Source organism: Pleurodeles waltl, chromosome 7, assembly GCF_031143425.1.
Source record: "Pleurodeles waltl isolate 20211129_DDA chromosome 7, aPleWal1.hap1.20221129, whole genome shotgun sequence".
In the NCBI taxonomy this organism is placed as follows: domain Eukaryota; kingdom Metazoa; phylum Chordata; class Amphibia; order Caudata; family Salamandridae; genus Pleurodeles; species Pleurodeles waltl.
Window position 1 is genome coordinate 594,593,333 of NC_090446.1, and position 20,312 is coordinate 594,613,644.

The 20,312-nt window shown below is 44.3% G+C and overlaps 1 protein-coding gene across 2 annotated transcripts in view; it reads right to left on the reverse strand.

Annotated features, from left to right (window-relative positions):
* The window catches only part of CDC23 (cell division cycle 23), a 96,078-nt gene extending 79,987 nt beyond the window's left edge, over positions 1 to 16,091 (reverse strand). For both annotated transcript variants that reach the window (XR_011205566.1, XM_069244456.1), the window contains exons 1-3: positions 15,942 to 16,091; positions 10,026 to 10,098; positions 5,964 to 6,101 (exon numbers count right to left, since the gene is read on the reverse strand). Coding sequence is in view for 1 of the 2 variants with exons in the window: in XM_069244456.1 (XP_069100557.1) it covers positions 5,964 to 6,101; positions 10,026 to 10,098; positions 15,942 to 16,048 (318 nt within the window). In the remaining variant the exon portion in view is untranslated. The remainder of the gene's footprint in view (positions 1 to 5,963; positions 6,102 to 10,025; positions 10,099 to 15,941) is intronic.
* Between the last annotated feature and the right edge of the window lie 4,221 nt (positions 16,092 to 20,312).

Sequence of the window (20,312 nt, forward strand, 5' to 3'; positions counted from 1 at the left end):
TCGTGGCATCAGTCGCTGAGATTCACATGGGCTGCATTAGCTCGCCATCTGGTGTTGGGTCGGAGTGTTACAAGTTGTTTTTCTTCGAAGAAGTGTTTTCGAGTCACTGGACCGAGTGGCTCCTCCTTCTGTGCTCATTGCGCATGGGCGTCGACTCCATCTTCGATTGTTTTCCCCACAGAGGGTGAGGTAGGAGTTGTACTATAGTAATAGTGCCCGCGCAATGAAATGTGTAAGTATGTACCTATTAAAGGTTTAAATAATATATATACAAACGTACAAAATTGAAGGTAACTTCTGAACTGCTACAGGCTTCCGGGGAGGTGGGTGGGCCCATGTGAATCTCAGCGACTGATGCCACGAACAGATGTACACTGGGTAAGTGACATTTTCAGTTCGATGGCATCTGTCGCTGTAGATACACATGGTCTGCATAGACTAGTAAGCAGTTATTTCCCCATAAGTGGTGGATTAGCCTGTAGGAGTAGAAGTTGTCTGAAATAGAGTTCTTAATACAGCTTGACCTACTGCGGCTTGTTGTGCGGATAGCACATCTATACAGTAGTGTTTGGTGAATGTGTGAGGCGTAGACCATGTGGCTGCCTTACATATTTCATGCATTGGGATGTTTCCTAAAAAGGCCATTGAAGCACCTTTTTTCCTGGTTGAATGTGCCCTGGGAGTAATGGGCAGTTGTCTTTTTGCTTTAAGGTAGCAGATTTGGATGCATTTAACAATCCATCTGGCTATACCTTGTTTTGATATTGGGTTACCTGCATGAGGTTTTTGGAATGCAATAAATAGCTGTTTAGTCTTTCTGATGTTCTTTGTTCTGTCAATGTAGTACATTAATGCTCTTTTGACATCTAATGTATGTAGTGCTCTTTCAGCCACAGAATCTGGCTGTGGGAAAAAAACAGGTAGTTCCACCGTTTGATTTAGATGAAACGGTGAAATAACTTTTGGTAAAAATTTTGGATTAGGTCGTAGGACGACCTTATTTTTATGTATTTGTATAAAAGGTTCCTGTGTTGTGAACGCTTGAATTTCACTTACTCTTCTCAGAGATGTAATGGCGATGAGAAAGGCAACTTTCCAGGTTAGGAATTGTATTCCGCAAGAGTGCATGGGTTCGAAAGGTGGGCCCATGAGTCTTGTTAGGACCACGTTTAGGTTCCATGAAGGAACAGGTGGTGTTCTTGGTGGTATAATTCTTTTAAGACCTTCTATGAATGCTTTGATGACTGGTATCCTATACAAGGAAGTTGAATAGGTAGTCTGCAGGTATGCAGATATTGCTGCAAGGTGTATTTTAATAGAAGAGAAGGCTAGCCTTGCTTTTTGTAAATGGAGCAAGTAATTTATTATATGTTTTGGAGTTGCGTCTAGTGGTTGTATCTGATTATGATGGCAGTAACAAACAAATCTTTTCCACTTACTTGCGTAGCAGTGTCTAGTGGATGGCCTTCTGGCCTGCTTTATGACCTCCATACACTCTTGGCTAAGTTGTAAGTGTCCGAATTCTAGGATTTCAGGAGCCAGATTGCTAGATTCAGCGATGCTGGATCTGGGTGTCTGATCTGTTGGTTGTGTTGCGTTGCGTTAACAGATCTGGTTTGTTCGGCAGTTTGATGTGGGGTACTACAGAAAGATCTAGCAGTGTTGTGTACCAGGGTTGTCTTGCCCACGTTGGTGCTATTAAAATGAGTTTGAGTTTGTTTTGACTCAATTTGTTCACTAGATAAGGGAGGAGAGGGAGAGGAGGAAAAGCGTAAGCAAATATTCCTGACCAGTTCATCCATAGGGCATTGCCTTGGGATTGCTTGTGTGGGTATCTGGACGCGAAGTTTTGGCATTTTGCGTTCTCTTTTGTTGCAAATAAGTCTATCTGAGGTGTTCCCCAGAGTGTGAAGTAGGTGTTCAGAATTTGTGGGTGGATTTCCCATTCGTGGACTTGTTGGTGATCTCGAGAGAGATTGTCTGCCAGTTGATTCTGGATCCCTGGAATAAACTGTGCTATGAGGCGAATTTGATGGTGGATTGCCCACTTCCATATGTTTTGAGCTAATAAGCTTAACTGCTTTGAATGTGTCCCTCCTTGTTTGTTTAGATAATACATCGTTGTCATGTTGTCTGTTTTGACAAGGATGTATTTGTGGGTTATGATTGGTTGGAAAGCTTTTAGTGCTTGAAAAACTGCTAATAATTCTAGATGATTTATATGCAGTTTTGTTTGATGTATGTTCCATTGTCCTCTTATGGTGTGTTGATTGAGATGTGCTCCCCACCCTGTCATGGAAGCATCTGTTGTTATTACGTACTGTGGCACTGGGTCTTGGAAAGGCCGCCCTTTGTTTAAATTTATACTGTTCCACCATAGAAGCGAGAGGTAAGTTTGGCGGTCTATTAACACCAGATCTAGAAGGTGACCCTGTGCTTGAGACCACTGTGAGGCTAGGCATTGTTGTAAGGGCCTCATGTGCAGTCTTGCGTTTGGGACAATGGCTATGCATGAGGACATCATGCCTAGGAGCTGTAGTATTGTTCTTGCTTGTATTGTTTGATTTGGAGACATGTGTTGAATGACTCTGTTGAAATTGTGAATTCTTTGTGGAGTTGGCGTTGCTACTCCTTTTGTCGTGTCTATTATGGCTCCTAGATATTGCTGTACTTTGCTTGGCTGAATGTTGGATTTTGCAAAGTTGACGGTGAACCCTAGTTTGTAGAGGGTTTGTATGACTTGATTTGTGTGGTTTGAGCATTGTGTGAGAGAACTGGTTTTGATTAGCCAGTCGTCTAGATACGGGAATACATGTATTTGCTGCCTTCTGATGTGTGCAGCGACTACTGCTAGGCATTTTGTGAATACCCTTGGAGCGGTTGTTAAACCGAAAGGCAATACTTTGAATTGGTAATGTATTCCTTTGAATACAAACCTTAGATATTTTCTGTGTGATTGATGTATTGGTATATGGAAATATGCGTCTTTGAGGTCTAGGGTTGTCATGTAGTTGTGTTTTTTGAGCAATGGTAACACTTCTTGTAGTGTGACCATGTGAAAGTGGTCTGATTTGATGAATGTGTTTACTACTCTGAGGTCCAGAATTGGTCTCAGTGTTTTGTCCTTTTTTGGTATCAAGAAGTACAGTGAATAAACTCCTGTGTTTATTTGTGTGCTTGGTACTAATTCTATTGCATTTTTTTTGCAGTAGTGCTTGAACTTCTATCTCTAGAAGCTGTGAATGGTGTTTTGATAAATTTTGTGATTTTGGTGGTATGTCTGGAGGGAATTGCAGGAATTCTATGCAATAACCATGTTGGATAATTGCTAGGACCCATGTGTCTGTAGTTATTTCCTCCCATGCTTCGTAATATTGACCTATCCTTCCCCCCACTGGTGTTGTGTGGGGGGGGTGAGTGACGTGTGAGTCACTGCTTGTTGGTAGTGGTTTTGGGGCTTTGAAATCTTCCTCTATTCCTAGGGAATTGCCCTCCTCTATACTGGCCCCGAAAGCCTCCCCTGTACTGTCCCTGGTAGGTGGACGGTGTGGACTGTGAGGTACTGGCTTGTGTGGCCTGACCCCGAAACCCTCCTCTAAAAGGTGTTTTGCGGAAGGTGGTATAAGATCCTCTGCTCTGCGGGGAGTAGAGTGCGCCCATGGCCTTGGCAGTGTCAGTGTCCTTTTTGAGCTTTTCTATGGCTGTGTCGACCTCCGGACCGAACAGCATTTTTTCGTTTACTGGCATGTTAAGTACTGCCTGCTGAATTTCCGGCTTGAATCCAGACGTTCTGAGCCATGCGTGCCTACGGATGGTAACCGACGTATTAATGGTCCTTGCGGCTGTGTCTGCTGCATCCATAGAGGAGCGTATTTGATTGTTGGAAATGTTTTGACCTTCTTCAACAACCTGTTTTGCTCTTTTTTGTAGATCTTTTGGGAGATGTTCAATGAGATGCTGCATCTCATCCCAGTGGGCTCTGTCGTATCGCGCTAGCAGCGCTTGTGAGTTTGCGATGCGCCACTGGTTTGCTGCCTGGACAGCGACCCTCTTCCCGGCTGCATCAAACTTTCTGCTTTCTTTATCTGGGGGAGGTGCATCCCCAGAAGTGTGTGAATTTGCCCGTTTTCTGGCAGCCCCTACCACCACAGAATCTGGTGGCAGCTGAGAGGTGATGAATACAGGGTCCGTAGGAGGCGCCTTATACTTTTTGTCCACTCTAGGCGTTACTGCCCTGCTTTTGACTGGCTCTTTGAAGATCTCCTTTGCATGGCGAAGCATGCCTGGGAGCATAGGCAGGCTTTGGTAGGAGCTGTGGGTGGAGGAGAGGGTGTTAAATAAAAAGTCATCCTCTACTTGTTCAGAGTGTAGTTCCACATTATGGAACTGAGCTGCTCTAGCCACCACTTGTGAATAGGCTGTGCTGTCCTCAGGTGGTGATGGCCTAGTTGGGTATGTGTCTGGGCTATTATCAGACACTGGTGCATCGTACAAGTCCCACGCGTCTTCATCTTGGTCGTCGTGGCTCATGGCGGTGTGAGCTGGCGAATGTGACGGGGTGTAAGTTGGTGAAGCCGGAGTTACAGGTGGAGGCGAGGGAGGAGGTGTTACCGTCTTTGCTGTTTGTTGCTGAGGAGCCTCTCGTGCTACAAACTGAAGTGTTCTCTTTCTTTTGACAGGTGGAAGGGTACTGATCTTCCCTGTCCCCTGCTGAATAAAGATACGCTTCTGCGTGTGATCCACTTCAGTGGATTGCAGTTCCTGTTCGAATCTGTGTCTTTTCATTTGTGAAGACATAGAAAGTTCTTCAGTATAGGAGCCTGAAACTGGGTCTGTTGGTGCTTTTTTCGGCTCCGAAAACCCTGTTGTTTGTTTTTTCGGCTCCGAGGTAACCTTCCTCTTCTTTTGTGCCGAAAAATCTTGGCCTCTATGATCTTCGGCGCCACTGTCTCGGCGTCGATCCGTGTCGACACCGAACTCTTGGTGTTGATGCTTGTCTTTAGCACTCTCTCGGTCCTGAGGAGGCTGAGTGCCGGTGTCTCGACCGGAGTCGGACGATCTCGACACTGAATGGGCCTTTTTCGGTGCCGATTGTTGGTCACCGTGAATTTGGGTTGAGCCATGGCCGGTTGGCAGTGGCGTCCCCTGGGCCTTTTTGCCTTTTTTAATTTCTGATCTCGACGTCTTACTCACTGTTTTTGTATGGTCGTCGGAGTCTGAATCCTGGATGGAAAAGGATTCCTCCTGTTCCTCTTCTGTCTCGAACTGTCGATGCTCTTTTGGCGTGGACGCCATCTGCAGTCTTCTCGCTCGACGGTCGCGCAGAGTTTTTCGGGACCGGAACGCCCGACAGGCCTCACAGGATTCTTCGCTGTGCTCGGGTGACAGGCACAGGTTACAGACCGAGTGTTGGTCCGTATAAGGATATTTGTTGTGGCATTCAGGGCAGAATCGAAACTGGGTCCGTTCCATCGGCGTTGTTCTCCACGCGGTCGGGCCGACTAGGCCCCGACGGTGTGCCGAAATCTACCCCGAAGGGCACCGAAGCGCTTCGATGTTCAATGCGTTGTCGTATGTGTTTATCTCGAACCGGATCGCAACGATACCGTCGAAAATCTTCCGTTTTCAGCTATCTTTCCGTTCCGAAACTTGGAGCGACAGGAACACGTCCGAACCCGATGGCGGAAAGAAAACAATCGAAGATGGAGTCGACGCCCATGCGCAATGAGCACAGAAGGAGGAGCCACTCGGTCCAGTGACTCGAAAACACTTCTTCGAAGAAAAACAACTTGTAACACTCCGACCTAACACCAGATGGCGAGCTAATGCAGACCATGTGTATCTACAGCGACAGATGCCATCAAACCTAATGTTCCGGAAAATACACCAACAGGCATCTTTAATAAAGGAAGTGATCTGACAAAGCATGTATTATTCACAAACGATAATAAGAATAAACTTACCAAGTACCTAGAGTACATGTACAGGAAGTACGCTTTCTGGCTGTGGCAGTTGTACAAGAAATATGCAGCCCGGTCATATTCCTTCAGGTCAAAGTAGGACTTTGCTAACGTGAAGGCATCAAGATCATGAGCGTCGTCCTGGGAGAAAAGAAATACAACGCATGAGAAAACAGTATCAGGCACTTTTAGTTTCTGTAAGCATTCAACTTAAAATGTAATCTTACAATTTAACGTTAAAACATTTGTCGATTAACAAATTATTTAAAACACACACATAATTGGACATTTGCACCTCCTTTAGTCACCAGAGTAATGATAGTTGAATGTCTGCATTTGTTTTCCAAAGTCTCTGCCCTTCTCGTTGAGGTAGAGGGAGGGAGTGCTTGTTTTTAGCCCTAAAACTTTAACAATTTGTTTAGAATTTGGAGACCTGACCATCCTTTCAAGTCTGCTGTGATTGTTCCTCCACATCAGCGGTTTCCAACCTTACGTCCCGATATCTTGACCTGGGACTTCTTTTGGCTATGGGCTCATTACCTGCAAGTGGAAGGCATCGGATCCACAAGGTTATCAAGGCTGGCTGCAGTCCATGACGGTCTGGCCGGACACAATCATGGGGGCCTACACACAGCCATACCGGACACTTCTGAGCATCTCGACACATTGTCGCCGGGAAACACGGCGCGGGCTGTAGAACCGCCACTGCCACCCATGCCACCGGGAGCGACACACAACCCACTGCACCTTCCCTCCGCACACTCCAAACCAGGATCCACCTAAATACTGCCCGTACTCACCACACCCCCCATGCGACTGTCACAGAATAGTTGTTACTATGTTTAGCTGCAGGAAACGGAGCCCTAGTCTCATGGTCCATCTGCCTACTTCTTCAGCCATGGGGTTTCTTTTTTTTCTATTTTCACAGTTTTGTCGACATTGTTGTTTTTTCTTTCTACTGTACAATTTGTCTCTGTTAACATGGATTGCCTGAATTCCTTGTGGAGACATCACAAATGCGAACCTACTTACCCTGGGACAGATCTTTTCCACATTTCACAATCTGGTGTTATTGTTTTTAAACCTTAATGTACTCTGTTCCTAACAACTCGTAACACCATGCTGAGGATGTTATGTTTTTGTCGTCCACGCTATGAATTGTGGTAATGTCAATATTATCTAAACACTATTATATGTACTTCTTCATTTTGTTGGAATGTAAGCAGTGGGAAGCAATATAACTCAAAATGCAATAAAACAGATTCAAACAAAAAAGGGAGGTGTGTGTTTTTTTAGACCTCTGTCGACTTTAACTGAAATATCTCATACCTCACATGGGCCCCTGTATTGGTAGCGCATTGTTCTGCAAGGTTCCTTGTTGAAGCTTTTGTTATTATATATTGTTGGTTTTTTTGCATTCAAATTAGAATTGGCAAAGGCTTAATCATTGCCGCCCCGCACCCCATTCCCTCAATGAACTGGGCTGAAAGATGAAAAGTGAAACGTGGAAAAAGATTCAGAGAGTCTGGTTACAAGAATGATATCTAGAATGCAAACCCTGCACGCACTAGGCTCCAATAAGAGCTCCGTTATAGCTGAAAGTCTGTACACAGAGGCAGATGATGGGGAGGTGCGGAAAGAAGTGCTTTTTGGAGCTTTGGAATGAGGATACACAGGGTCGCAGTCACCAACAAAACAATAGACTGGCGGTGGGCGAAGGGAGGGGGGGAGTGAGCCACAAATCTCCCAGGGAACAACTGGGAGGATTAATGTAATTTATTTCCTCCTCAACGTATATTGGACATAACTCTGATGTACTAGACTTTATGAAGTAACAAATACCTGTTTTCTTATTCTTTGTTTCACTGCTATGAATGTTAGTTTTTATATAGAAACTAAAACAAAAACATTAAAAATAAAGTACCAAAAAAATCCATTTTGAAAAAATAAGTACCTTTCACAGGGCCAAAGTTGTCTCCACTGTAGACATCCTCTCAAGAAGGCCAAAAGTGCACAAAACAAGTCAGAGTTCGGGAATGGCCCTATATCATCAGGAGTACTATTATCAGTTGCAATGAAAATGCTGAGACATGTAGACCAATATTTGTTTTTTAACTTCATCAGTTTTACAACGTACATAACCACAGTACATTGGCTCACACAAGAGGAATGGATAGTCAACAAAGTAAAGAACTACTTCAAAGCACATAGGCTCGGAAGAAAGACCCTGTCACGTCATTTACATAATGGATTCACTCCACCTTCACAATAGTGCTTATGGTATTTCAGTAATAGCACCTTAAAATGTACACCACCATGCATTTCCCCATCTAGCGGGGGAGGAGGAGGCGGCGGCGGGCTGGGTGTGTGGCGAAGCCACTGTGGTTTAGTCAACTTCTCTGGATCCCAGCCACATCAGGTTGAGTAGGGACGCAGGAGGTCGCATTTTGACAAATATTTCGCTCTTGGTGTTGCAGTAGGAAATGCTTTTGAGCCAGTCTGGGGTTAGTGGGAGCACAGCGGCTGCCCTAGTGTAAAACTATTTCTTGCTTTGCAGGCAATAGCGCCACTGCAGTAAATCTACAGACCCCCTGTGACCCCAAAAGAGCGGCGAGAGGGTCAGACTCCAGTTCAGTGGCTATCATGCAAGAGAGCAAAGAAAAAAAATCATTCCAGAAACCCCCCACTTGGGTGCAAGTCCAGGCCAGATGAGCAAAATCATCGTCCTCAATGCAGCATTTTGGGCATCGCAAGGACCTGGGGGGGTCAATTCTAGCCAATGCACTATGTGTTGTGTTTGTACAGTGTAAAAATTTGAAGTGTATACGTTTGTGTCGTTGATTCAGGAAGTTGAACTTTGTTTGCTTACAGCAGTAATACCAATTCTTGTCAGTAAGCAGGAGTTGTGGTTCTCGTTGCCATGTCTCCCTGAGCTTCCCATCTCATGTCAGTAGTAATGTCAAACAGAAATGATATAGCTTTATTACCATGCACCTACCATCTTTATCTGTTATCAGTGCCATTAGCAGCATAAACTCCTCGGGGGGTATGTGAGCATGCAAACCGCTGTGCAGACGTCGCAGCATGAAGTGGTCCACATTGGTGGCATCTGCGAACGGAGTGTCATTTGCATGCACCAGCACGTGTCCATTGGGGAAAAGGTATTTGAATGTGTGCAGCATGTGATGGGGCAGCGTTCGCTGGACCAGCATTTCGCTAGCAGGTGGCAACCATAGGTTATCCACGATGCGTAGGGAGGGGGACTATAGCACTTCTCTGAGAATAAGTCAATGGAGTTTGCACCAGGCCCAGCTAGCCATGGAGAGGGTCTGGATATCAGTCGGGTCTAAGGGCAGATCCTGCAGAATCAGCTTCCCCACCTGGTCCACTCAGGTTTGTCATATGGTAGCTGCATCTCTTTGCGATACCAGTGGTAAGCAAATTGACACTGCGCTGCCAAAAAATATAGTTGAAAATGCAGTTCACCAAAACCACCTCATTCATACGGAAGTACACATATGCCCTTGGTGACTCTGGATTTGTGGCCAGATCAAGCCCAGAAGCATGGATTGTGCAAGAAAATGCGTTAGTGAGGGGGGACTGGTATGTTTATAAAGAAATATAAAAAGTGGGGTAGAACTACCATCTTAACAATGGCGGTCCAGCCAGTCATAGAAAGTGGTAACTGGATCCACTGCTCAATCTGTGCCCATAGGTAATGTAGACCAATACTTGGAATGGGAAAAGTGAAACTCCAATCCATAAAGGAAAACTATCAGGAAAAAAAAAAAAATCACGAAAGGCCTGATTAAGGGTGCTCTTTAAAAGACAGCGTGAGCGACCAAATGAAGTAGAATGGCCCGAGTTAAGAAGGTGGCAGGAAGTGAAGGTATGCGAAAAATGAAGGTATGGTGTCATGCTTCTGAAAATCAAAAGGAGATGAAAGATCTCTCCCGTATTTATTTATTTTTGGCCCACAGTACCATGTATTCCTCCCTCCACCTCTGAAACTCTTACGGAGTTGTGGCTTTCCATAAAGTCGGACCCATTTCATTTCTTCCTTACCTCTGTGAACTCAGGAGGAGGGGGCAACTCAGCTACAGGAAGTGGTTCCAGAGCAAATGCCAATTCAGCAGCCCTGAAAACACAAGAACATTAATTTAGGCCAAAGTGATCGTGAGCCAGCTCTCATTCACGTTAAACAATGCACACAAACTAAAAGAGGAATTATGAAATCGTAGATAATCCTACACAACCGTTGTTTGATCTACTACTACAGCCATCACCTTATTCTTGTGCAGCAACTATGGGTTCCAGCACTACACTGTATACACCAAACATTCCACTTAGCCCTAGTACACTGAACTCTGTACGTACTCAGCCCTCATGGTTTCCAACAGGCGTTATTTTTACTCACTCAGTCTCAAGACAGCAAAGGAGCAGCTTTGAGTGTTAAACTAAGTGTGGAGACCTGATAAAGATAAATTACCGTAGCTTTGAGGGAAATTAACATTACCGAAATAATTAAGAATACTCATCTCCACGGTCGCAGGGCCAAAGTGTATACAAGCTTTTGAAAAAGTGGACTCCTAAAGAAATGTATAGTGCATCAAAAACTATAAAATAAATGTTGGCACAGACAGTGTTAACTGGTCACTATCCTATGTGGATGTTATTGTTTACAAAAGGTATTCTCGAGTCAGAATACTAGTGCAGTCCATTTGGCAATTGACTCTCCATGTGTAGAGAGAGCGAGCAGTGAGGCCTACCCCCCCCCCCCAAAAAAGAGGTGCAGGAGGTTGGTAACCCACACTTAATTTTTTTATCAACCTTGCATTACTAACATCAATGTCCAGTCAGTGCTTTACTTTGCAAAAGGGCTTTATGAACAGGTAACTCAACTGTTCAGTTAAAGATAAGATATACACAAAAAGAAGATGTTGTTACCATCTGGTCCCCAATATATGAGCCTAACTGTCATGTTTTGGTGCCAATCTTCTTGACCCCTTGGGTGCCCAGGGCGTAACCGTTATGTATAGCACCCGGACCTGAGGGGAAGCGCGAGTGCTCCTCCGTGGGCTTCCCGCCCCCTCCCCTGGGCAGGGATGGAAGGGGAATCGCTTCCCCTTTCCTCTTACACCCCCCTCCCCCAGTGATGTCTCATGACATCAGTGCACCTCATCAGAGGTCGCTACCATAACGCTGGAAGCTCAGCTTCAAGCGCAATTGAAAGGGGGTCAGAAAGCCTATTAGATGCCAAGGAATAAAAAACAATTGTGGGGTGGTGGCTACCAACCAGTATGGGCATGGTTATGCCCCCACCCCAACTGAAGGGGGTAACATTATTTCAGTTCTCCCCACGCACACTAAAAGATCTTATCCCGAACGGCAAGCAGGAAGACATTTGATTATTTTGGGTTTTGGTTTTACATTTGGGCCATGAGAGCTTGTCTAACTCAAAATCATCCCACTTGGAATGGTGAGGGCTGCACTTTGGGACGCTGCCATGTAAAAAAATCTATGAGACCTAGACAAATCTGAAAACTAAACATCTGGGTGAGTTCAGGGTGGTGTGCTTCACATGCACCCTACACCATTTTCTTACCAACAATGCTCTGCAAACCTCCAACTTTGATTGAAATCACACATTTTTGTAATGGAACCTTCCGGACTCTGCAGGAATCCACAAAATTCCGACCACCCAGCAGTGTCACAGCTATACCGATAAAAATTCTGCCCCACTTGTCAGCCTAAAAATGTTTTTTTTTTTTAAACTGCCCTTTTGGACCCGCTTTGATTCCCCCTCAATTTCAACATGTTTTTGGCTCTTCCCTGTTACCGGCACTTGGCCCACCTACACAAGTGAGGTATCATTTTTATCAGGAGACTGAGGGTCACATTGGGTGGTAGGAAATTTGTGCCGGTGCGGTGATCCCACACAGAAATGTGGGGAAAATGTGATTTTTTGGGCTAAATTTGAGGCTTGCTGAGGATTCTGGTTAAGAAAACACTGGGGGATCCACGCAAGTCACACCTCCCTGGACTCCCTCAGGTGTCTAGTTTTCAGAAATGTCTGGGTTTGGTAGGTTTCCCTAGATGGCTGCTCAGCCCAGGGCCAAAATTGCAGGTGCCCCCCCGCCCCCAACACAAAAACAGGTAGTTTTGTATTTGATAATTTTGATGTGTCCAGTGAGCGTTTTGGGGTATTTCCTGTCGCGGGGACTAGGCCTACCCACAAGAATGAGGTACCATTTTTAATCAGGAGATGTGGGGGAATGCGGGGTAGAAGGAAGTTTGTGGCTCCCCTCAGATTCCATAACTTTGCAGCACCGAAATGAGAGGGAAAAGTGTTTTTTTGCCAAATTTTGAGGTTTGCTAAGGATTCTGGGTAACAGAACCTGGTGAGAGCGCCACAAGTTACCCATATCTGGGGTTCCCCTAGGTGTCTAGTTTTGAAAAATGCACAGGTTTGGTAGGTTTTCCTAGGTGCCGGCTGAGCTAGAGACCAAAATCTACAGCTAGGCTCTTTCCAAAAAACACGTCAGTTGTCAATGTAAAAATTTGATATGTCCATGTTGCGTTTTGGGGCATTTCATGTCACTAGCATTAGGCCTAACCATACAAGTGGGGTACCATTTTTTATCGGAAGACTTGGGGGAACAAAGAATAGAAAAAGAAAGTGTTATTGCCCCTTGTCTTTCTCTACATTTTTTCCTTCCAAATGTAAGACAGTGTGTAAAAAAGACGTCTATTTGAGAAATGCCCTGTAATTCACATGCTAGTATGGGGACCCCGGAATTCAGAGATGTGCAAATAACCACTGCTTCTCAACACCTTATGTTGTGCCCATTTTGAAAATACAAAGGATTCCTTGATCCCTATTTTTCACTCTTTATATTTCACCAAATAATTTGCTGTAAACCCGGTATACAATGAAAACCCATTGCTAGGTGCAGCTCCTTTATTGGCTCTGGATACCTAGGGTTCTTGATGAACCTACAAGCCCTATATATCCCCCAACTAGAAGAGTCCAGCATATTGCTGGTATATTGCTTTCAAAAAATTGCCAAACTTGAAAAAGTTATAGAAGAAACGTGGACAGAAATGGCTCTTTTTTTCACCTCAATTTCAATATTTTTTTCATTTTAGCAGTTACTTTCTGTAGGAAAACGTTGAAGGATCTACACAAATGACCCCTTGCTGAATTCAGAATGTTGTCTACTTTTTAGAAATATCAAGCTGTCTGGGATCCAGCATTGTTTTCACACCCATTTCTTCACTAACTGGAAGGAGGCTGAAAGCACAAAAATTAGTAAAAATGGGGTATGTCCCAGTAAAATGCCAAAATTGTGTTGAAAAATGTGGTTCTGATTCAAGTCTACCTCTTCCTGAAAGCTGTGAATATGGTGATTTTAGCACCGCAAACTTTGTTGGTGCCATTTTCAGGGGAAAACCCCACAAGCTTTCTTCTGCAGACCCCCTTTTCACCATTAAAAAAAAAAAAAAAAACTTTCAGCTATATTTTGCCTAATTTCTTGGTCTCCTCCAGGGAAACCCACAAACTCTGGGTACCTCTAGAATCATAGGATGTTGGGAAAAAAGGACACAAATTTGGTGTGGGTAGCTTATGTGGAGAAAACGTTATGTGGGCCTAAGTACGAACTGCCCCAAATTGCCAAAAAATGGCTTGGCCCCGAGGGGAAAAGGGCTGGCAGCGAAGGGGTTAAACAATTGCCATTGTTATTTTTGGCTTCGGTCAACTCTTTGATCATAGGGAGTGCTGAAGTCCTGGGGTTTTAGCACTAGTTCAAATCTTGAAAGAAGGATCTGAAAGGATGCTAAGACAAACCAAAACTTTGCATCTAACTGATCCTGGAACATTCTTGGGCACCATGCTGATTTCTAAGAAGAGAATAAAACATGTTACCTGCAAAAAAACACACACTACCCAAACCAGGAAACCTTGGACAACTCACCCAGAATGTTCTAGGAGCTCCCTGCTCCTACCCGATATTTCGTTGACCTAGTATTAAGTCACTGAGGTTCAGTTAGGGGCACTGCTCACAAAGACTCAATACCAACAACCATTTCAAGGCCTGGTTGGCTTTGCAAAAACTTGTTGGACAAGCCATAAATTGATTTATGATGCCTTTTTCTTGCAAAAGCTTGAATCTCAAACTATTAAGGTCACGTTTTCTATGACAGAAAAAAGGGTGAATGGACCAACCAGGATCTGGTGTCCTACGGCTACGTCCAAAGACTTCAATTTCTCCAGAACACCAAGAGCTAGCAAGATATTTGAAATTGATCCATAATAGGGGTGATATCTAGCCAGTAGAACAGGATCCCATTCAGAGAAAGGGTGGGGGTGGGATACAAGAGCTGAAGGAAGACTGTCTGGTGGTCCTTCTGTAGCTAAAAAAGGGGTGGAGTACCTGAATCTTACACAATATGGGTCAGAGACGGCTTTCTACAGGGTAAAATACTCAATTGGCCTGAATGTAGTCTCATCAAACAACACCCATAGAAACTAACAGATGGAGAAAAATGGAGAGGCTGGAGAAGGTGACATCGCTAACAAACCTCAAATTAAATTGGTGGTAAGCAATAGGAACATGTAAAAAGAGGAAAGTATGCAGTGATATGATTGCAGGACATGAGAATCACTATCCACTACTCATCATGCATAGCACCAAAACACTCCTCCACAGGCTACTCTCACACAATGCCCTTTGAGCCAAACAGTGACCTAAAGTTCAAGCATTCTATCCCTTATTTCACTTCGCCTCCCTATATGTGGAAGCATGACAACATATCCAAAGGTAAGGGCACTGCTCTGGTCATTACAAACTACCTCAAAACACTTCCCACATATTCCCTAAAACCAATAGCTTTCCAGCCAAGCACCATATATAGTATAGCGTGCTTCTCTCCACTGAGTGGACTTTAGCACCTAATAAGGCATTTGAACCTAAATATAAATTAACTATAATACAACAGTGATATGTTTTTAATTGTGGTCTTGAACTCATTGTTGCTGCTGAATTGTAATTCTAGTTTATCTGTGGTCTATCTGTTTTCACTTTTGTAAATCTGCTAGCCACAAGAAGGGCTCTTAGGCACTTAAGATAGCTACACTACCTATCAGTTAATACTGAAAGGCTCTTATGGCAAGGGTGTGAGCTGATGGGAAATGTAGTTTGTTTTTTTATTGGCTGCTGTGTGTTGACAGTAAAGAAAGAGATGGCATAATCTTCACCTCCGAGTCCTTAATAGAATTGAAAATTATTGTCGCGCAAGCTAGACAATTTTTTACTTTATTACCATGCTTGACAACATCATCGGAGGAGGTGTCAGGGAAAATGACATCAATGACAACGCAGTAACTGGAATCGTTTAAATGGCACAAGAATCAGAATACGCTTAAATTTATATAATATCAGGAATGCATGACAAAAGTTTTGAAGCAACACTCTAATGTGCCAAAAGACAAAAAGTCTTCTCATCAGCTTAGGAAAATCTGTAGGAGGGCTCTCCAGAACGTATTATTGCTGCCTAGAGCTTCCCCCAACTCCCCCAAACCCTCTCTACACAAAGCAGAGCTGTCAAAAGAGGTGCATTGCACTCTCCCCTCCCCCAAGGGTGTGACATTAAGGCTTCTATGAGTTGAGCTCAACCAGATTCTCAACGAGTGAGACAAGTCGTCTCTGGGATTGCGAACGGGATTTATGCAACTACACGTTGCTGTCTCCAAAGCTGTTTGTTCAGACATTAAAATACACACTACAAATGTGAAATGCCGTAGAAAACAAACTACAATTTTTGATGGGCAAGTCTCAGATCAACAGGCGTGAATAAAACCCGCCATTCACTGCAAAGATTGCTTCCCCTATCCGCACCTCTCCCCTCCCAAATGCGTCTTTCTTTCTGCATTCCTTGGTTCCTGCGATCCCTATACCCCCTCCGGTGCACACCGCTCACCACTTGCCCCCGTGCAGCAGCCCTCGCTCCCGGCAGGCGGCGCTAGCGGTTAGTAGCTCCCTCTTGATCGCTCGTAGATCACTGAACAACTCACTCGCAACCGCCATGATTGCAGAATGCCGGCTCCGCAAATCAGCATTCCCGATACTCACATCGCCCACTCTCCAACTTTGTGCCCCCTCATTGGACAGAATCAGACTACGAGAACCATTCGCCAATCACAGCTCAGTACCTTGCGAGGGGCACCTTCGATGCGGTGACTCTGATTGGCCAGGAATAAAAACGAGGCGGGAAATTCGAATAGCCTATTATGAGTGGTGGGCGGGTCTAAGCGATCTGTCAGAGAAAGTTCAGAGTAAGGTCTCCTAAGACTTGTTAACACCAGACGAATTACGTGCAGAGCAAAGCTAGGTTTGTCCATACTCAACTTCTAAAGCAGTATCATAAAATAATGCTTATTTCGCATATTCCTAAAACGTAGTTGCTTTATTATTTTGTTTTTAGAATTGGGTTTAGAAAACTAGCATTTACACAAATCTATTGCTTACGGTATACATTGAATGGATTTTGGATCTTCCCCTTTCAACCTTTGAGTTTCTGTGACCAGCATTTTTCATCCATTGGCTTGGGACTTCCTCACTCATCTCTTGGCTCGACTAGGCTTGTATTCCTTTTTTAGGTCAAAGACTAGTAAAGCAATTACATACCTGGGACATAGTAAAACCTACAACACATACCAATAGACTCGATTCAGGCTGGAGACTCGCGATTTGTTAAGCCAAAAATGGCTTAATTTTGTCTGCCTTCTGCCTGAAATTGCCTCTACTTCAATAGCAGGCAATGGGTGAAACATATTCTCCCGAAATGTTGGCTAGTATGGCTTACCTAGGAATGCATTCCACCTATTGCTTACCATTGGCTTTATGTTTTGTTACTCACATTTGCTTGCTTTATATTTGCTGTTTTAATTTGTTTTAGCCAGTCCCTGTCTTTGTCCATCCCGTGGAGCAAAGCTTCTTGAGCACGTCTCTGATTAGCTCCTTTTACACTTCCACCAGTGTCTGCTTTTCCAGAACGTCTTTTTTCTTTTTTATGAAATAGTCCATAAGAGTGCATGTGTTTTACAGATGTATCCCTTGTATGCTTCTCCCACCTCTCTGCTATCCCGCTCTGTTTGCTGCCCAGCATTGTGTATTTATGTGCCCCCCATGATCCATCTTACTAATTATTTCTATAGCAATGACACAAGCCCACAAAACAGGACTGTAATTAGTAATGATAATGGCAGCATTTGATGCAGATTAGGTTCAATGTGTATTAGTAAAAAAAAAGGAAGCATCTGAGGGAACACTATAGTCCCAACTAGTTCACATACGTTTGGGTCAACTGATGCTTTGTCTGAATCCTTTCCTAGGTTGGAGTCATGGCTTGCATACTGTGCAGGATCCATAATTCCCCATCCCCTATTAGTTTCCTTCACATCAATGCCTAGAATATAAGATCTCATCTTATCAAGCCCACAAGGCAGATGTTGCCCTTTATGGTGCCTGCTTTACAATCCTGTTTTCTGCACCATGTGAAGACACAAATTTAAGTGCCACTCATGTGAAAGCTGAATTGATTGCTTATGATTTCATTAATTAATAAATAAGAATTTGCATGAAATTAGGCTAACATAGAAAATAATGTGTGACTTGGAAAATGTGCCCACTTGAGTGGCCGTCATAAACTACCAAAATGTTTTCATGAATGCATATTATTATTAGTTATTGTGCACGGGTAGAGAAAAAATGTATTAGCATGTCATTAATGGTTTCATGTTATGTATTTGATTTATTAAGTTTAGGCCATAAGTTGGCGAGGTTTGGGCCTAGTTTGTAGAACCTCAAGTCAAGCTCAAATGTTTAATAAAAGATGGGAAAATGTATTGTACAACTAGAAAATGAATGCCTCATTGTTCACGGTGTGCTGGCCAAACATATCACAGATGTCTTTAACTTTCTCATGAGAACCGCTTCTAGAATCATGTTGTACTACAAAAGATACAAATGTTAACTTGATGCGTGAGACAGCGATGTTCCCAGGAATTAACAATGGATACACTGACTAGAGTACAGATTGCAACAAAGGAGATACCTGACAAGCCTAACTATGGGAACAGGAGGAGAAGAGCCAATAATTGACGTGTGAACGACAGTTTAGTTATATCTTAGATTTGGGTTTTAGTTTCCATTGGATCAACAGTAAACATATGATTTTCTGACCAAAGACGATGTGGGAAGATGCTCTAGAAAATTCTAACTTAGCCTGACTGTAGAGAGAGTGCTAGGCATTATCTTTCCTACTCTTCTTGTTAGCGCACTGTCTTATTCCGTTCGAGGGAGCTGAACAGTTCCTGATAGGCTTCCCTTTACAACCATCCTCATGGAGTAGATTAGTGCAAATGCTGATGCTTTAGCTTGCAAGATTTATGTGGCTCAGATAGTTTAGAGTTCACTGTGTCTGAGCCATTCCTTTTTCACTGCCCTTTACTGAAGCTGACCCAACGGATGTCAAACTGACGAAGAGACACGCAGCTTCCTTATCCCATTGAGGAGAGGTATAACAAATGTTATTGTTTGTTGTAGATTTGTTTTTTAGATTTCTAGATACAACCGCTAATTTGATAGAGCCATAGCTAGATGCTTTTCTAAATTAACTTTTGACTAAATTGTTTTTGCACGAAGTCCAAACATGCCATTCTAATCAAAAGGTTAGTGAGAAATCCTACTGCTGATGAAGGTTATTAACTAAGAATTGATCTTGTTCACCTGCTGAAATCAGATGTATGTTGTAGGAAGTTGGCTCTGTATACACTATTTCAAAGTAAGGAATAGTATGCACAGAGTCCAAGGGTTCCCCTTAGAGGTAAGATAGTTGCAAAAAGAGATAATACTAATGCTCTATTTTGTGGTAGTGTGGTCGAGCAGTAGGCTTCTCAAAGGAGTAGTGTTAAGCATTTGTTGTACACACACAGGCAATAAATGAGGAACACACACTCAAAGACAATTCCAGGCCAATAGGTTTTTGTATAGAAAAATATATTTTCTTAGTTTATTTTAAGAACCACAGGTTCAAATTTTACATGTAATACTTCAAATGAAAGGTATTGCAGGTAAGTACTTTAGGAACTTTGAATAATCACAATTGCATATATACTTTTCAAATAAATCACATATAGCTATTTTAAAACTAGACAGTGCAATTTTCACAGTTCCTAGGGGAGGTAAGTATTTGTTAGTTCTTGCAGGTAAGTAAACCACCTACGGGGTTCAAGTTTGGGTCCAAAGTAGCCCACCGTTGGGGGTTCAGAGCAACCCCAAAGTTACCACACCAGCAGCTCAGGGCCGGTCAGGTGCAGAGCTCAAAGTGGTGCCCAAAACGTATAGGCTTCAATGGAGAAGGGGGTGCCCCGGTTCCAGTCTGCCAGCAGGTAAGTACCCGCGTCTTCGGAGGGCAGACCAGGGGGGTTTTGTAGGGCACCGGGGGGGGGGACACAAGTCAGCACAGAAAGTACACCCTCAGCAGCACAGGGCGGCCGGGTGCAGTGTGCAAACACACGTCGGGTTTCCAATGTAAATCAATAGGAGACCAAGGGGTCTCTTCAGCGATGCAGGCAGGCAAAGGGGGGGGCTCCTCGGGGGAGCCACCACCTGGGCAAGGGAGAGGGCCTCTTGGGGGTCACTCCTGCACTGGAGTTCCGATCTTTCAGGTCCTGGGGGCTGCGGGTGCAGGGTCTTTTCCAGGCGTCGGGATCTGGGAGTCAGGCAGTCGCGGTCAGGGGAAGCCTCGGGATTCCCTCTGCAGGCGTCGCTGTGGGGGCTTAGGGGGGACAACTCTGGCTACTCACGGTCTCGCAGTCGCCGGGTAGTCCTCCCTGAAGTGTTGTTTCTCCACAAGTCGAGCCGGGGGCGTCGGGTGCAGAGTAGCAAGTCTCACTCTTCCGGCGGGAAACGCAGTTGTCTTGAAGTTGCTTCTTTGGAAACAAAGTTGCAGTCTTGGATGAACAGGGCCGCTGTTCTCGGGAGTTTCTTGGTCCTTCTAGAGAAGGGCAGTCCTCTGAGGATTCAGAGGTCGCTGGTCCCTGGGGAGAGCGTCGCTGGAGCAGTTTCTTCAGAAGGGGGGAGACAGGCCGGTAGAGCTGGGGCCAAAGCAGTTGGTGTCTCCGTCTTCTCTGCAGGGTTTTTCAGCTTAGCAGTCCTCTTCTTCTTAGGTTGCAGGAATCTGAGTTCCTAGGTTCAGGGGAGCCCCTAAATACAGAATTTAGGGTGTGTTTAGGTCAGGGAGGGCAGTAGCCAATGGCTACTAGCCCTGAGGGTGGCTACACCCTCT